Consider the following 18,937-nt stretch of genomic DNA (forward strand, 5'->3'; position numbering starts at 1 on the left):
ACTCTCAATCTCCACGGTTAAGTACAGAGTAGAAGGTGTCCTCTCTCCTCTGTTCTCCCCACAGACCGAGTCACATCCCAGCATGTGATGGAGCAGTGACAGCTACAGTGGGGAGGGTGTCCCGTCCTCTCTGCTGGTGGCTGAGCATGGTCCATTAATTACACGGCTAGATCACAGCTAATGAGAAACTGAGCAGCTTCCTAATATTCTCAGTCACGTACCTGTTATAATAGGTTGGTTCTCAGCAATGACCCAAACTCTATCATCACTAGGTTTGAAAACCAAAGGTCTATGTTTGGCAAAATGAAATGACCACCAGTATACCCACTAAGAAACTGTGTTCTAGTTCTTGTACACTTATCAACTAGCTATATGAACGTGAGCAAGCCGCTTAGCCTCTCTGGACTCCACTTTCATTTCTGGGTAAAAAACAAGATGATGACTAGAGACTCTTTGCATAGCAAAGTTTATCCTGATGTTCTCAATGGGAGCTTTAAGACTTCTGGAGGTGAGGAGCATTCCTACATTCCTACAAATCGTTTGATTTGAGCTGTCCTATGTGGGATAGGACAATTTTTTAACTCTACCTTGCCTATCACCGTTCCTAACTTTTCACATCAAAAGAGCCAGAACATGTCCATGTACGATATACTTAACTGAACCCAAAGAATTTCCTTTATATATAATCCATGAAGTTTCCTAACAAAAACGTCAGTACTAGGTGCTGCAAGCCACCACCAGCAGTAATGCATTCTACTTCTGATTTTCTGCTTGAGTCCTTCAACAAAGGCAGATCCCGTGATTTCAGACACTGCAGCAGAGCAATGGATTCTTAATGTAGATACAATTCCTGGTGCGTTTCTCAAAGATGCTTGTTGTCTCAAGCTGACTATATCCGAGATCAGAAATGAACAGAGCACAGATGATTGCTATGAGGTCCATGTAATTAGAGGGCAACCATTATGCATGATGCAGACACATTAAAAGAAAAAAAAATCAACAACTAGCCAAAATAGACTCAAAGTATCCTGATGTTGCCACTAATATCCAAGGGATAATATTCTTCACTAGAGAAACCATTTAATGGGAAAGAAGGGACAACTTTAGAAGTAAAAATAACCTAAAAGCCTATCATCTACCTTAGATACATTGAGAGCTCTACTAGATCATTGATTAAAAGCAAACACAAAGCTCCTTAAAAGTTCCTCCCGATCCTCCCAAGGCTTACAATCAATGCATTAAACAGAAGGGACACCTGATAAACAGTGTTTGAAGGAATTACCAAGTAAAACCTAGGCAGAAAGAAAATGTGGCTTAGGAAGGGCACGGCTTTGCCCCAGAGCCAGGGAATAATAGATACCAGGAAGCGTCACAATGATAAAAGCAAATATTTATGGACAATACCCAACATCTCTATGCTAAATAGTATCCTAAGTACACATTTAAAACTTGTACAACCTTAGGAGGCAGGTCCTAGTATGATCCTTGTTTAAAAAAGGAGACACTGAGGCACAAGAGATAAATACTTTGCTCAAGAACTCAACACATTTATTTTTTTTAAAGATTTTTTTTTATTTATTTTATTTGAGAGAGAGAGAGAAAGCACATGAGATGGGGGAGGGTCAGAGGGAGAAGCAGACTCCCCGCCGAGCAGGGAGCCCGATGCGGGACTCGATCCAGGGACTCCAGGATCATGACCTGAGCTGAAGGCAGCTGCTTAACCAACTGAGCCACCCAGGCGCCCCTAGAACTCAACACATTTAAATGGAAGCCTGGGAAGGGGGGAGGAGCAAGATGGAGGAGGAGGAAGAGAACTAAATTTCGTCTGGCCCCAGGAATTCAGCTAGATAGGGATCAAACCATTCTGAACATCTATGAATTCAACAGGAGATTGAAGAAAAGAATAGCAACAACTCTCTGAACAGAAAACCGACCACTTTCTGGAAGGTAGGACGTGGGGAGGAGTGAATCGGAGGCGATATTTGGGAGGATAGATGGCGGGGGAGGGGGCCTCCCCCGGCTGCTTCTGGCAAGTGATAGAGCTGCAGAGCATAACATCGGAACTTTTAGAAGTCGGCTCCGCGGAGGGACGTCGCTCCAGTGGCTAAGCGGGGGTGGAACCCTCGCGGGACAGTGTGATCTCAGGAACCTCGGGGTCACAGAAAGACTGGGGGTGTCTGAGTGCGGCAGAGCTCCCAGGTATCGGAGCCGGGAAGCCGGCTGCAGAGACGGAGCCGAGGCGCGGGCTCTCAGCTCGGGGTGGCCATAAACTGTGATCCGCGGCCCAGTCGGGCCACTGCTCCTCCAGCAGGGACCCAACAAGCGGCAGATCCGGGGAGACTCCCCTTCCTCCCCCAGGAGGAGCAGCGTGGGAGCACACTGCAGGGATCTGCTGGGTTTGGAGACTCCACACGGGGTCGGGTGCCAGAAATAGAAACACGTGGTCACAGGCCGGGTGAGCACGGAGTGCAGCCGGAGACCGGGGAGACGGGAGTGACTGCTTTTCTCTGCGGGCGCACTGAGGAGCGGGGCCCCGAGTTCTCGGCTCCTCCGGGCGGAGATTGGGAGGCCACCATTTTCACTCTCACCCTCCGAAGCTTACGGAAAGCTTGCAGGTAACAAAAAGCTCCTGAGAGCAAACCTGAGCAGATTCCTTAGCCCAACCCCCAGCAAGGGCGGGGCAATTCCGCCTCCCACAAAGACATCTGGAAACCATGGCAACAGACCCCTCCCCCAGAAGATCAGCAAGAACTGCCAGCCAAGACCAAGTTGACCAGTCAATGAGAATGGCAGAACGCCAGCACTAGGGGAATACTGCACATAGAATTCATGGCTTTCTTCCCCCAGGATTCTTTAGTCTTGCAAAGCTAATTTTTTTAATTTTAATTTTCTTTTTTTCTTTTTTTTCTTTTTCTTTTTCCCTTTTTCTTTTTTTCTTTTGCCCTTTTTAAACCAACATCAAATCTTTTTTTAAATTTTTTAATTTTCATTTTTAGAGTTATAGTCTATCCCTTCATTGTAGTTAACCTTATTTTGTGTGTGTGTGTGTGTGTGTGTGTGTGTGTGTGTGTGTGTATATATATATAGTTGTCCTCTCTTTAAAATTTTGAGATAGTTTCTTCTAAGAGACCAAAATATACCCTAAATCTCTACTGTATGGCTTTGTTTTAGTCTCCTGCTTGATCACATTCTCTCTTTTTTTTTAATTTCTCTTTCTTTTTTCAGCCAACTTCTTATCAATTCCTTTTATAAAATCTTTTATAATTTCCATCTTTACAGTCATATTCCATCCCTTCATCATATTTACCCTTATTTTTGTACATATATAAGTTTTTCTTTCTTTAAAATTTTGGGGAGGCAGTTTCTTCTAACAGACCAAAATACACCCAAAATCTAATGTGTGGCACTGATCTATTCAACAGCCTGATCATATTTGATCATATTCTTTTTTTTTCTTTTTCTTTTTTCTTTCTGTCCCTTTCTTTTCCCCCGGTTTCAGGTCTCTTCTGATTTGTTTAGTGTATATTTTTCTGGGGTCATTGTTACCCTGTTAGCATTTTGTTCTCTCATTCATCTATTCTCCTCTGGACAAAATGACAAGATGGAAAAACTCACCTCAGAAAAAAAGAACAAGAGGCAGTACCGACTGCCAGGGACCTAATCAATACGGACATTAGTTAAGATGTCGGAATTAGAGTTCAGAATGACAATTATATAGATACAAGCTGGGCTTGAAAAAAGCATAGAAGATACTAGAGAAACACTTTCTGGAGAAATAAAAGAACTAAAATCTAACCAAGTTGAAATCAAAAAGGCTATTCATGAGGTGCAATCAAAAATGGAGGCTCTAACTGCTAGGATAAAGGAGGCAGAAGAGAATTAGTGATATAGAAGACCAAATGATGGAGAATAAAGAAACTGAGGAGAAGAGAGATAACTATTGGATCACGAGGGCAAAATTCAAGAGATAAGTGATACCATAAGATGAAACAATGGAATAATTCGGATCCCAGAAGAAGAAAGAGAGAGAGTGGCAGAAGGTATACTGGAGCAAGTTAAAGCAGTGCACTTACCTAATTTGGGGAAGGAAACAGGCATCAAAATCCAGGAGGCACAGAGAACCCCTCTCAAAATCAATAAAAATAGGTCAACACCCCGACATCTAATAGTAAAACTCACAAGTCTAAGAGACAAAGAGAAAATCCTGAAAGCAGCTCGGGACAAGAGATCTGTAACCTACAATGGTAGAAACATTAGACTGGAAACAGATCTGTCCACAGAGACCTGGCAGGCCAGAAAGGACTGGCATGATATATTCAGAGCATTAAATGAAAAAAATAGGCAGCCAAGAATACTATATCCAGCTAGACTGTCACTGAAAATAGAAGGAGAGATAAAGAGCTTCCAGGACAAACAAAAATTAAAAGAATTTGCAAACATAAACCAGCCCTACAAGAAATATTGAAAGGGGTCCTCTAAGCAAAGAGAGAGCCTAAAAGTGACATCAACCAGAAAGGAACAGAGACAATATACAGTAACAGTCACCTTACGGGCAATACAATGGCACTAAATTTTATCTTTCAATAGTTACCCCGAAGGTAAATGGGCTAAATGCCCCAATCAAAAGACACAGGGTATCAGACTGGATAAAAAAACAAGACCCATCGATATGCTGTCTGCAAGAGACTCATTTTAGAGGCAAAGACACCTCCAGATTGAAAGTGAGGGGGTGGAAAACCATTTACGATGCTAATGGACATCAAAAGAAAGCTGGGATGGCAATCCTTATATCAGACAAATTAGATTCTAAACCAAAGACTATAATAAGAGAAGAGATGAGGAAGGACACTGTATCATACTTAAAGCGTCTATCCAACAAGAAGATCTAACAATTGTAAATATCTATGCCCCTAACATGGGAGCAGCCAATTATATAAGCCAATTAATAATAAAAGCAAAGAAAGACATTGACAGCAATACAATAATAGTAGGGGACTTTAACACCTCAATCACTGAAATGGACAGATCATCTAAGCAAAAGATCAACAAGGAAATAAAGACTTTAAATGACACACTGGACCAAAAGGACTTCACAGATATATTCAGAACATTCCATCCCAAAGCAACAGAATACACATTCTTCTCTAGTGCCCATGGAACATTCTCCAGAATAGATCACATCCTAGGTCACAAATCAGTTCTCAACCAGTACCAAAAGACTGGGACCATTCCCTGCATATTTTCAGACCACAGTGCTTTGAAACTAGAACTCAATCACAAGAGGAAAGTCAGAAAGAACTCAAATACATGGAGGCTAACGAGCATCCTACTAAAGAATGAACAGGTCAACCAGGAAATTAAAGAAGAACTTAAAAAATTCATGGAAACAAATGAAAATGAAAACACAACTGTCAAAATCTTTGGAATGCAGCAAAGGCAGTCCTAAGAGGAAAGTATATATACAAGCCTTTCTCAAGAAACAAGAAAGGTCTCAAATACACAACCTAACCCTACACCTAAAGGAGCTGGAGAAAGAACAGCAAATAAAGCCTAAACCCAGCAGGAGAAGAGAAATAATAAAGATTAGAGCAGAAATCAACGAAATAGAAACAAAAGAACAGTAGAACAGATCAACGAAACTAGGAGCCGGTTCTTTGAAATTAATAAGATTGATAAACCCCTAGCCAGACTTATCAAAAAGAAAACAGAAATGACCTAAATAAATAAAATCATGAATGAAAGAGGAGAGATCACAACCAACACCAAAGAAATACAAACAATTATAAGAACATATTATGAGCAACTATATGCCAGCCAATTAGATAATCTGGAAGAAATGGATGCATTCCTAGAGATGTATCAACCAACAAAACTGAACCAGGAAGAAATAGAAAACCTGAACAGACCCATAACCACTAAGGAAATTGAAGCAGTCATCAAAAATCTCCCAACAAACAAAAGCCCAGGGCCAGATGGCTTCCCAGGGGAATTCTACCAAACATTTAAAGAATTAATACCCATTCTTCTGAAACTGTTCCAAAAAATAGAAATGGAAGGAAGACTTCCAAACTCATTTTATCAGGCCAGCATTACCTTGATCCCAAAACCAGACAAAGACCCCATCAAAAAGGAGAATTACAGACCAATATCCCCAATGAACATGGATGCAAAAATTCTCACCAAAATACCAGCCAATAGGATCCAACAGTACGTTAAAAAGATTATTCACCACAACAAAGTGGGACTTATTCCTGGGCTGCAAGTTTGGTTCAACACCCACAAATCAATCAATGTGATACAATACATTAATAAAAGAAAGAACAAGAACTGTATGATCCTCTCAATAGATGCAGAAAAAGCATTTGACAAAGTACAGCATCCTTTCTTGATTAAAACTCTTCACAGTGTATGGATAGAGGGTACGTACCTCAACATCATAAAAGCCATCTATGAAAAACCCACAGCGAATATCATTCTCAGTGGGGAAAAACTGAGAGCTTACCCCCTAAGGTCAGGAACACGGCAGGGATGTCCACTATCACCACTGCTATTCAACATAGTACTAGAAGTCCTAGCCACAGCAATCAGACAACAAAAAGAAATAAAAGGCATCTGAATCAGCAAAGAAGTCAAACTCTCACTCTTTGCAGATGATATGATACTGTATGTGGACAACCTAAAACACTCCACCCCAAAACTGCTAGAACTCATACAAGAATTCAGTAAAGTAGCAGGATATGAAATCAATGCACAGAAATCAGTTGCATTTCTATATACCAACAATAAGACAGAAGAAAGAGAAATTAAGGAGTCGATCCCATTTACAATTGCACCCAAAACCATAAGATACCTAGGAATAAATTTAACCAAAGAGGCAAAGAATCTGTACTCAGAAAACTATAAAATACTCGTGAAAGAAATTGAGGAAGACACAAAGAAATGGAAAAACGTTCCATTCTCATGGATTGGAAGAACAAATGTTGTGAAGATGTCAATGCTACCTAGATCAATCTACACATTTAATGCAATCCCTATCAAAATACCATCCACTTTTTTCAAAGAAATGGAACAAATAATCCTAAAATATGTATGGAACCAGAAGAGACCCCGAATGGCCAGAGGAATGTTGAAAAAGAAAAGCAAAGCTGGTGGCATCACAATTCCGGACTTCAAGCTCTATTACAAAGTTGTAATCGTCAAGACAGTATGGTACTGGCACAAAAAACAGACGCATAGATCAATGGAACAGAATAGAGAGCCTAGAAATGGCCCCTCAACTCTATGGTCAACTAATCTTCGATGAAGCAGGAAAGAATGTCTAATGGAAAAAAGTCTCTTCAACAAATGGTGTTGGGAAAATTGGACAGCCACATGCAGAAGAATGAAACTAGACCATTTCCTTACACCACACACAAAAATAGACACAAAACGGATGAAAGACCTAAATGTGAGACAGGAGTCCATCAAAATCCTTGAGGAGAACACAGGCAGCAACCTCTTCAACCTCAGCCTCAGCAACTTCTTCCTAGAAACATCGCCAAAGGCAAGGGAAGCAAGGGCAAAAATGAACTCTTGGGACTTCATCAAGATAAAAAGCTTTTGCACAGCAAAGGAAACAGTGAACAAAACCAAAAGACAACTGGCAGAATGGGAGAAGATATTTGCAAATGACATATCAGAGAAAGGGTTAGTATCCAAAATCTATAAAGAACTTATCAAACTCAACACCCAAAAAACAAATGATCCAATCAAGAAATGGGCAGAAGACATGAACAGACATTTTTCCAAAGAAGACATCCAAATGGCCAACAGACACATGAGACACAACAGTGCTCACCATCACTCGGCATCAGGGAAATCCAAATCAAAACCTCAGTGAAATACCCCCCACACCAGTCAGAATGGCTGAAATTAACAAGTCAGGAAATAAGAGATGTTGGTGAGGATGCAGAGAAAGGGGACCCCTCCTACACTGCTGGTGGGAATGCACCAAGGTGGTGCAGCCACTCTGGAAAACAGTATGGAGGTTCCTCAAGAAGTTGAAAATAGAGCTACCATACGACCCAGCAACTGCACTACTGGGTATTTACCCCAAAGATACAAATCTAGTGATCCAATAAAAAAAAAAAAAAAAAAAAAACTAACAAACATAGTGATCCAAAGGGGTACGTGCACCCCAAAGTTTATAGCAGCAATGTCCCAATAGCCAAACTGTGGAAAGAGCCAAGATGTCCATCAACAGATGAATGGATAAAGAAGATATGGTGTATGTATACACACACACACACACACACACACACACACACACACACACACACACACCATGGAATATTATGCAGCCATCAAAAACAAAAATGAAATCTTGCCATCTGCAACGACGTGGATGGAACTAGAGGGTATTACGCTAAGAGAAATAAGTCAATCAGAGAAAGACATGTATCATATGATCTCACTGATAGGAGGAATTCTTAATCTCAGGAAACAAACTTGAGTGTTGCTGGAGTGGTGGGGGATGGGAGGGATGTGGTGGCTGGGTGGATAGGCATTGGGGAGGGTATGTGCTATGGTCAGCGCTGTGAATTGTGTAAGACTGATGAATCACAGATCTGTACCTCTGAAACAAATAATACATTATATGCTAACAAAAAAAAGAAAAAGATAGTAGGAAGGGGAAAATGAAGGGGGGGAAATCAGAGGGGGAGAGAACCATGAGAGACTATGGACTCTGAGAAACAAACTGAGGGTTCTAGAGGAGAGGGGGTTGGGGGGATGGGTTAGCCTGGTGATGGGTATTAAAGAGGGCACATACTGAATGGAGCACTGGGTGTTATATGCAAACAATGAATCATGGAACACTACATCAAAAACTAATGATGTAATAGGTATGGTGATTAACATAACACAATAAAATAAAATTTTAAAAAAATGATACTGAAAAAAAAATAAAAAATAAATGGAAGCCTGACTTCTAACTAAGGCTGTCTGGCTTCAGAGCCCAGACTCTTCAACTATTAGACAAGGAAAAAAAATAGGTAAAGAATATGAACCAGGCAAGTTAGAGAGGAAGAAACCCAAATATATGAAAATCAGAAAATCTCACTACTAAGCAGCAAAACACAAATGAAAGCAGTTAAATACCATTTTCACTCCCCTGGTGAGGACATAGAAAAATGGGAATGTGAGCTGTTACAACCTTTTGGGAAGCAACCTGGCAATATTTAAAGCATTAAAAACACAATAACATCTGACCCAGAGGTCCCACTTTGAGGAACATCCCTATTGAAATAAGAACACAAGTATTTAAGCTTATAAATATCTCATGTTGTGGGGTGCCTGGGTGGCTCAGTCGCTTAAGTGTCTGACTTTAGCTCAGGTCATGATCTCAGGGTCCTGCGATGAAGCCCTGCATTGGGCTCCCTGCCCAGTGAGGAATCTGCTTGTTCCTCTCCCCAAACCCCTCCCCCTGCTCATGCTCTCTCTCTCAAATAAATCAATAAAATTGTTAAAAAATTGTCATGTTGTTTATTATGCACTGTTTATAGCAGCTAAAAAAGGAAAATAACCCAAAATGTTCATGAATATGAAGGTGGTAAGTAAAGTGCACAATATCCACATTTAGAATATTAATAGCTATGAAAAATGAGTAAACTAGACCTTTATGGCCCCAGAGGAACATCTCTACAAGATATTTTTAAGCGATAAAACAAGTTTCAGAGTAATGTATATACCATGAGCATATTTTTTAAAAAAACTAAAAACTCTATATGTGTCTGTGTTTCCATGAGCAATCAGTCTGATGCAAGAGGAATTACAACAAGTTAATAATAACACTGGTGCTCTCAGGGATGTGGGGATGGAGCATGAAGGGAAAAGATTAACTCTATACACCTTTGGATCTTTTTACTTATCAAAGCAAACACATTTATTTTTACTTAAATTTTAGTAAAGACAATAAAATAAATTCCTTTAATGAGTACTTTCACAATCTAAGGGCCCACAAAATATAGCCGTAAAAAACCATCATCCCACGGTCTACACTGTTCAGCGCTTCTTGGAGTGACAGAAACCAGCTCTGGTCTTAAAATAATCTGTGGTCAGTCCAATGTTGTGGAGGTAGGAAGAACTGGACTGGCTTTTCCCCAAACCCTGTTGCTGCTGTCCTGCCCACAACCCATCTAATTACTTTGGGTTCAGGAGAAAGGAAAACATGAAGAAAATGGACAATGACAGAGCCATTTTCTATGAAAATTGATACTTGCTCAGAAGTCAAAGAGAATGACTCATAACTCATATAAAAGAAAGGCTATTCCCCTCACTCCTGTGAACCCTAAGTTTAACCACTAACAACCCACCCCAACAATCTTTTCTTCCTTGCCTAAGAAGCAGTTATGGGGGCACCTGGATGGCTTAGTTGGTTAAGCATCCAACTCTTGATTTCAGCTCAGGTCACGATCTCAGGGTTGTGAGATCGAGCCCTTTGTCGGACTCCATACTCAGGAGTCTGCTTGTCCCTCCCCCTCTACTCCCTGCCCCCACTCACACACACTCTCTCTCTCTCAAATACATACATAAATAAAATCTTAAAAAAAAGAAGAAGCAATTATGGACCATTTATTCAAGGGCTTTCCAGAAGGACTGCCATAGGCTGGCATACTTCTGCGTCTTAAATTTATCTCTGAGCAAGCAGAACAATTAAAATCCAATGACCATGGCCAGCAGCATCTTATTTTGAGGATGAGTTATCAGAAAAACATTGTGTTAACTGTTGGCTCATTTAAACAGAATGGGTTGGAACAAGAAGCCTTAGCAAATTCCTTTGAGGCCAGAAGGTATACTTAAAAGAGCTGTCATGATCGGTTTCTACTACTTCCAAGATATTTAACTCCCCAGGGCCATTATCTCTTCCTCTGCGTCACAAAGCAATAATAAAGCATATAGAATAAGGAGGCCCGGGGCGCTTGGGTGGCTCAGTCAGTTAAGCATCCGACTCTTACTTTCAGCTCAAGTCATGGTCTCAGGGTTGTCAGATGGAGCCCGGTGTCGGGCTGCATGCTTAGCGCAGAGTCTGCTTGAAGATGCTCTCCCTCTGTCCCTGCCCCCCATTCGCACTTTCTCCCTTTCTCTAAATCAATCAATCTTTTTAAAAAATTTTAAAGAAAAAAAAAAAGAATAAGGAGGCCCAAAAGATGGAATGCCTGTTGACTTCACAAGCACAATGCCAGCCAATTCCTTTGTGTCATAATACAATGACATAGTTTTCTGGATTAGGATACAGGGAAGGAAGCATCTATTACAGACTTGGCTTAAAAAAGTCAGAAAAGATATCTGTGAAACTGTCCAGCTGCCTGACCCTCACGCAACCTCAGGGAGACTATAAAGTTTGAGACCTAGTACTCCATATCTTGTGTTCAACCATGGAAGACTGACCTCGAAAGGTAAGTTCGCTCGCTAAAAAGAAATTATCAGGTAACTGAACATGAGCAATTTCACGTTAACAGGAAACAATGCCTTTCTTTCAGAGCCACATGGGGAGGTCAAGGTAAGGTGAGTTGCTGTTCTTTGAGTACCAAAATAGCACAAAAGAGAACAGCTGTGAAGGAAAATATACGGGGCGAGCATGAGGGTTTTCTTCATACTATCCTTACACAAGGAGGTGATACATATGTGCCAATGACGCCTAAGATAAACTTAACCACAGAAAGAAATTACTAAATAAATAGCAATTGGGTTTACAACCTGATTATTTTACCCCTTGACTTTATAGGGAAGAAACCAATTAACTAACTTTATAGTTTGTGTATTTAATAAAACTGTCGGTAAGACTATGTGCTCTACAAATGCTGTTACATTTACAACAAACATATATTCGGTTCCATATTAGAGAACAGGAGGAAAAGAACAGGCTTCAGGGTAAACACAGTGTGTCCTCAATAAGAAAACAATAAAGATGTTCAGTACTAACTGTACAAGCAACATAAGGGCCAAGAATATACAACATATTCTGAAAACCTAAGCCCGTATCGCCCTTGCCATATTGTGAAAGCCCCCTCCATTATATTCCAAAGCGAGACATCAGTTATTTTTGTACTAAAACAACTTCCTGTCACTCATATCCTGTTTGTTCTGTCTCGGTCACAGTGGAAGACAAAAGCCACGACAACAGGATGAACGAAGCAGAAAGAGGAGCTGAGCAGAGAGGACCCCGCCATTAACTCACACGGCCAATGCCCCCTGCCTGCCTCCCCTGCTCCAGTCCTTTCTCTGCAACTTATTTCAACTGTGGCCTCATCTCCCACTGGACCCTTCCTTACCCCTCCATCCCTGGTGCTGACCTCTGTGCCTCTTCATCCCCTGATTAAACTCCCTTCTCTTGCACAGGTGTGCACACAGGCTCTCCTTCCCCTCCCCTCCCCGCCATGTCAACTGCAGATTCTGCATCTCTGGAACCATTCCTCCTAAGATCAAGAGGACCAGTTATTAGTCAAAGCCCTGCTTCCTTAGCAGGCACAAACGGTCCCCACCCTGAAACACCGGAGAGGGTTATAAACTAGGCTACAATCGCCCTTGTGCTGGGGGCCCTGCGTCGTGAAGGGCTGAGAGCCCGGCACAGTCAGGCTGGGGCTCCACCACCTGCCCCCCAACACCGCTGAGCAGGCCCACACAAGCATCCCGAGTGGGACAGCAGCATGTGGACTGTGTGACGGCACACCCTCATTCTCTTTATTCTTTTGCTTTCTCCCTTTGAAAAATTGCTTGCTGCCCTTTTCCTACCTTCTTAAATAAAAATATTTTTAAAACACTTAAGAGCTAGGGGTAAAAATAACAACAGTGAAGCCTTATAACGCTTCCTTTTTGGGGCTTTGACCACGACCACAGTAAGAAATACATTTATATCACAACCCAATACATATACACATACCACATATGCACACTTTTAAAAATTGTATCTGTCATTGGGCTACCTGGCTGGCTCAGCTGCTAGAGCATGCAACTCTTGATCTTGGGGTCGTGAGTTCAAGCCCCACGTTGGGCAAAGAGATTACTTAATAAAAAAATTTTTTTAAATAATATCTGTCATTATTAAGGGGCAGCGTAGTTAATATTCTAAATTCAGTTCTATTCCGTGTATATTTTAAAAATATATCTGGGGCACATAATGTTGAGCTAAGGAAGCCTGGCACATACTGTATAATTCTACTAATAAGAAGGCCTAGAACAGTCACAACTAATCTACAGTGATAGAGATAAAAGCAATGGGGTAGCAGCTGGGAGCGGAGTACAAGACAGTTGGCTGAGGTGCTAGAAATGCTCTATGTGTTGGTCTGGGTGGTGGTTATGCAGGTGCACAAATGTGAAATCCACTGAGCTATACAATTAGTGCTCCATGTAAGTTCTATTTCAATAAAAAATAAAAAGTAAAACAAAACAAAATAAACAGTAAGAAATGGGGGCTGAAACCAATTAAACTGATTTAAACAACCAATTCCGCTAACTTGGTTATGCAGAGTTTGAAAATAGCTCTAAATACACTATATGGATAGTGTATTTAGAGCTATTGTATATACTTATATATAAAATGTATATAAAAATATATATATATAAAATTTCTCTATATATGTTATCTCATATATACTTTAAAAACTTTCCTACGTCCTAGGATTGAGAAATACTGAATTATTATGCCGGCCAGGCCCAGGAAGGCAGCGAGAGAAGAAAGGAGGGCACAATTCCTGTATGTCTTCATGGGGAAAAAAAAAGTATAGATTTTTAATCAATTAACATTAGATTCAAATACTACAAGTCTTCTCTTCGGTATCCACTGTGTTCATCCAGTAAGTGTAGGCAGTTACTTTTTGAATCCTGGACTGCACTGCCTATGTTAGCTGCTTCCTAAATAAAACAAGTTCAAACACTTTGCTTTGAGAAATTAGGAGCCCCCAAACACCCAGAAACAAAAAAGCAAATCTCAGTGCAAAATATGATACACAGAAATTCACAGTACAAAAACACAAACAAGCCAAAACCCTTCCCCGCTCAGGAGGAGGTTACAATGGTGGCACTAAAATTAGCTTTAATAGGCAGGTGGCTACAAAGATATTGTGGTAACAGTCAAGTCTTAAAGAAAAACAATACTCTCAAGTCCTAGCCAGGGAGGGAGATTTTATATTTTAGAACAGCCATGTTGTCTTAAAGTAAAGGTCAATGCTGAATGCTACTTGATTTTATAATCGTATATAGATAAACCATGTTTTCTATTACAGTGTTTAAGATGTGGGTGTGTAGGGTCTCTGTTACATTGTATTCACAAAGAAAAAGAATAGAATGGCAATAACAGAGCAAGAATATAAATGGTCAGAGAAAACAAAGATATTTCTCTCACTTAAGAGAGAATCATTCATAGATGCATACAAGTAGACAAATACAGGGATATTCACTGTAGCATTGTCTGTAATAGAAAAAATTGGAAATAACAAAACAGCTAAAATAAAATGCTTACATGGTGCAATAAAAGGGATGAACTAGATCTATATACCAGCTTGGATGGATCTCAAACACAAGGCTGAATTAAAAAGCAAGTATAGAGTAATATGTTAGCATTTATATAACATTTTTAAACATATAAAACACAACCATATATATCATTATGATAGGTACATTGGTAAAGATTTAGGGATAAAATGGAAGTAATCCCAGAAAACTCATAATAGTGACTGTCAGCAGTTGAGGTTGCGGGGGAGGAAGGCAGCAGAGGAAGGATGGTGTTTAAAAAGAACTTCAACCACAACTGATGTTTTAGTTCTTTAAAAAATATGGGAACTAAAAAGACAATAGAGTAACAGCGCTGAACCTGGGTCGTGGGAATACGGACGGTTGTTTTTAACTTCTTTGTGCTTTTCAGTAACTTTTACGTTCCTCAAAATTATTAAAAACAGATGTAACTTTTTTTTTTTTCCCCACTCAGAGTGACCCAGGCGCAATCTATAAAACTCAGGCAACCCCTCTTTGGGTTAGTGGAAAGACTGCCACACACCACCCTCTTTGGAAGTGTGTCTATTGACTTGAAAAAGGGGAGTGTATGTGTGAATATAGTAAGTACCATGTTAACATGGGAATCCTTGGGGCATCGGGGTGGCTCAGTTAGTTAAGCGTCTGACTCTTAGTTTCAGCTCACATCATGATCTCAGGGTCGTGGGGTCAAGCTCAGCGTCAGGCTCCTTGCTCAGTGCAGAGTCTGCTTGAGATCCTCTCCCTCTGCCCCTCCCCCCACTCTTCCTCTCTCTAAAATAAATAAATAAAATCTTTAAAAAACAAAACAAAACCTGGGAACCTTTATCTTTGCATTTTTGTTATTTCTTTGATACCCGTGATTTGGTATTAAATATTATGGAGGGGCAGGAACAAGGAATAATAAAAAGAGAATAATTTATAAGGCACTTTCTGGAAAACAGACTAAAATTTGACTCAGGTCAGTATTTAACCTCACCTCATATTCAGGTCAGAAAATAGAAGTGTAACCACAACATCTTTTTAACAATTTACTAACCACAACATCTTTTTAACAATTTACTACAATGTAACTGTTAATCATTTCAATAGATTCTATCCCCGGCAGATGCAGGAAATGAGAAATATTTCAATACCATTCTACAAAAAGCACAAGACTTAGGATGATATTACCTTGGCAAGTTCAGGCAGGTAGCTGTCTAAACCGGAACCAGAACCTTCCAATTTGCTTTGCTCATCATCTGAAATGGCAAAACAGATTACCTGAGTCACTTGTAATTGAATGTATTTTATTTAAATCAGGAAGGCCATTTCTCTTTTGTACCCTTGAACGCAGTGGTTTTCAACTCTAGACGCCCATTAAAAACACCTCAGAGCTTTTTAAAAAAATACTGATGCCCAGTGTTGAGGGTCAAACATTTAATAACTGATATACCATGAACACTGTCTAAAAAGAACCAATATTAGTTATGAGCACCAGCCCACATGGTCACATCCATCAGATCCACTAAACGTCAGGCCTGCCAGGTCCCACCCCAGGCCAAGTGAATCAGAATTTTTTTAAAAGTTCCTAGGAACATCTAAGGTACAGCCAGGGTTGAGAATCATGTGTCTAAGGCCTTGAAATAAAACATGTGTCTAAGGCCTTGAAATAAAACATGAATTGTCAAAAACATAGCCAAATTTTTCCCACCAAATTAATGAGGAGTCTGCCTATCTTAATTTCGTCTTTAAAATTCTAAAGGCTAAGATTAATGATAATAGTAATAACTATACTTAGTATTTTACGTGCTGACTATATGCCAGGTACTCAAGATACACAATCTTATTAAATCCTCCCATCAACCTGAAAGTTCCATTTCATTCCCATTTCACAGATGGCTAAACTAAGGCTCAGAATATGGAAGTAGCTTGCCCAAGGTCTCAGAGCTAAGAAATGGTATTGCTGAGATCTGAACTCCGGTCTTCCTTTCTGCCCCCAAAGCTGTGGTTCTTCCTATTACATGATTTCCTGATAAAAATGTTGTCAGGGTAGTAAATTCCAATGTGATAAAACCTCTGCTGACAAGCTCTGCTGTAGAGAGCTCACATCTGTCCCACTGCTCATGTACCTGTGCAATACATCCACTTTCCATGCCCTCTGACAAAATTAAAGACACCAACAAAGTGCATGTACCTGCAGAAAGCTGGATCTACTTACCTTCATGAGAGTCTCCATTTCGCTTTTCTTGCATTGCAGCTTCAAAGTTGAGCTGGAGAATCTTATTTAGGATCGTGATCCACTCTTCCATTTCTGCTTCACTGTCTGCCGCCAAAAGGTAACTGCTTTTGTCTTGCATCTTGAGTTCAAAAGCAAACCGCCTGACTTTGTTGTTCTGAAATTGAAAAGGAGTAAAAGAGATACATTTTAAGAGAACTGGAATGGCCTTAAATTTTTTTCTCTTTATTATTTGCTGATGGGGTGCGCCCTCATTGACATTTGGGGCAAGCTATTTAAAAATGCAAGCCCCTTCCCTGCAAACCCCCATCACTATCTACCTTCCCTGCTTTTACTGTCTCCATAATTTTATTTTCTCATTTGACACATTATGCATTTTACATATTTATCTCGTTTGTCTTCTGTCTCCTCAAATGGAAGGAGAGCTCCTTAGGGCAGAGATTTCTTTTGTTCAGTGCCACATCTGTATTTCTAGAACACTGCCTGGCACACAATAGGCTCTTGAAAAAACATTTACTGATGCATGAAATTTCACTGAAAATTTTCAACTCCTCCAGCTCCTTCTTTTTTTATTTTAATGAAGTAGTGTATGGTGTCACATTTTAAAAAGCAAACCATAAAAAAAAAAAAAACCCAAACCATTATCTATCAATATATTTGACTTCCTTTTCTGGAACTTTCCCATCGTTTTTGAGTCCTCAAAGGTATTTCGACACCATGTCTACAGCCTTCCCTCGTGCCTCCAGTTTTTATACTTATGAAAGAATATCCAGCTCCAAGTACAGAAACAGTAGCCACATGCATTAAATGATGGAGGATGAATGTGCCCTAGATCAGGGTTTCTCAACCTTGGCACTACTGATGTTCGGGACCAATAGTTGTGGGAGCTGTCGTATGCACTGCAGAATGTTTAGCAGCATCCCTGACCTTACCCACTACTGCCAGGAGCATAACCCCAGGGGTAAAGATCAAAACATGTCTCCAAATAGTAACAAACCCCCCCTGGGGAGCAAAATTCCCCCCCCCCCCCGCCACCACCAAGGGACAGAACTAGAAGTTTGGCTCTAAGCACTGTAGCATTAGATCCCTTGCATGCACAAACTGAGGACAACCTGTAGGGGGCAGAGTAGCCCTGGCCCACTAGATGCTAGCTGGTTAGCAGCAGTCCCCCAGGGCTCCTCAGCATAGGTGGCAGGGACGGGCTGATCCCCCCACCCCCAAGGTATCTGTGTTCCTTGAAGCGTGTTTCTCAGACACACACAGGATGATGCCACACCAGGCAAGGCCAACAAACTCCCATGCACAGACTGCCCGCTGTAGGCACCTCCCTTCACCGCAGGGCAAGAATCAGACAGGAATCAAAAGGCTGGCTATGAAATGTGTTTTCTGTCCCACTCACAACTGTGAAAATAACAAGTTAAAAGTCGGGGAGACATTAGGCCTTGGTTCTGCATTGTTTTTCTTTCTCAGCCTCAGCATCCTGATCTGAAAATAAGTGTAATCAACTTCAAGGTCCGAAAATGCTTTTAGGCCTTAAGATTCTACACTGGATTTCCCTCAGGTCTATTTAAAAATTCCAGTTTATGCATTTCTTTGAACCCATAGCATTAATCAACTACTTTTTTTTTTGTTACAATGTCCAGAAACAATTTTAAAACACACACACACACACACACCCACACACACACAACTGTTGGCACTTAGCTTACAAACAAATCTGGTAAAAACAAATTATTTAACATTTTTGAAGCCTTGGTTACAATTCATTAAATGCTAAAAAACATCGGCCACATGGACAAAAAGAATAGGAAGAAGAGATGTCCCCTGAAGTCAGAAGCTAAGGTTATGAAGGCCACTGCAGAGACTGAGCTGGATGCAAAAATCACCTAAACACTGTGATACAGGTGACCAAACTCTTTAGTTTTGCTTTAAACTTCTTTTAAAAGTCAGTAACAGAAGATTTAACTGAAAAGTAACTTAAAAGGTCTCTCAACTCAGGAATACAAATGAAATTCCTACTTGGAAATCCCATGCAAGAAGTTAATTAATTCACTGTCGTTGACAATTCACTCTGATACTGCCTATTTTACACTGTGAATAAACTATTTTGATACAATCTGGTTTCTACCATGGCTGCTTTCAGCTGAGGTGGAGTTCCTGGCCAAGAGTCACCCAGTGGGCCAATTAGCTGTTGATGCAAAGATAATTTTCAGT

The 18,937-nt window shown here is 40.5% G+C and overlaps 1 protein-coding gene and 1 long non-coding RNA gene across 7 annotated transcripts in view; one reads left to right on the forward strand and one right to left on the reverse strand.

The window, feature by feature from the left end:
• DOCK9 (dedicator of cytokinesis 9) overlaps positions 1 to 18,937 on the reverse strand; it is a 283,314-nt gene that overhangs the window by 106,598 nt on the left and 157,779 nt on the right. For all 6 annotated transcript variants that reach the window (XM_028112025.2, XM_028112023.2, XM_028112024.2 and 3 more), the window contains exons 8-9: positions 16,706 to 16,880; positions 15,679 to 15,746 (exon numbers count right to left, since the gene is read on the reverse strand). In XM_028112025.2, coding sequence (XP_027967826.1) covers positions 15,679 to 15,746; positions 16,706 to 16,880 — 243 coding nt within the window. The remainder of the gene's footprint in view (positions 1 to 15,678; positions 15,747 to 16,705; positions 16,881 to 18,937) is intronic.
• LOC114215824 (uncharacterized) lies at positions 11,325 to 12,799 on the forward strand. The gene is made up of 2 exons (XR_003610643.2): positions 11,325 to 11,435; positions 12,139 to 12,799. It is a non-coding gene; the product is annotated as an uncharacterized LOC114215824 (long non-coding RNA).

Source organism: Eumetopias jubatus, unplaced genomic scaffold, assembly GCF_037043125.1.
Source record: "Eumetopias jubatus isolate StellerSeaLion01/CBP00866 unplaced genomic scaffold, mEumJub1_p1.0 scaffold_3, whole genome shotgun sequence".
Classification (NCBI taxonomy): Eukaryota; Metazoa; Chordata; class Mammalia; order Carnivora; family Otariidae; genus Eumetopias; species Eumetopias jubatus.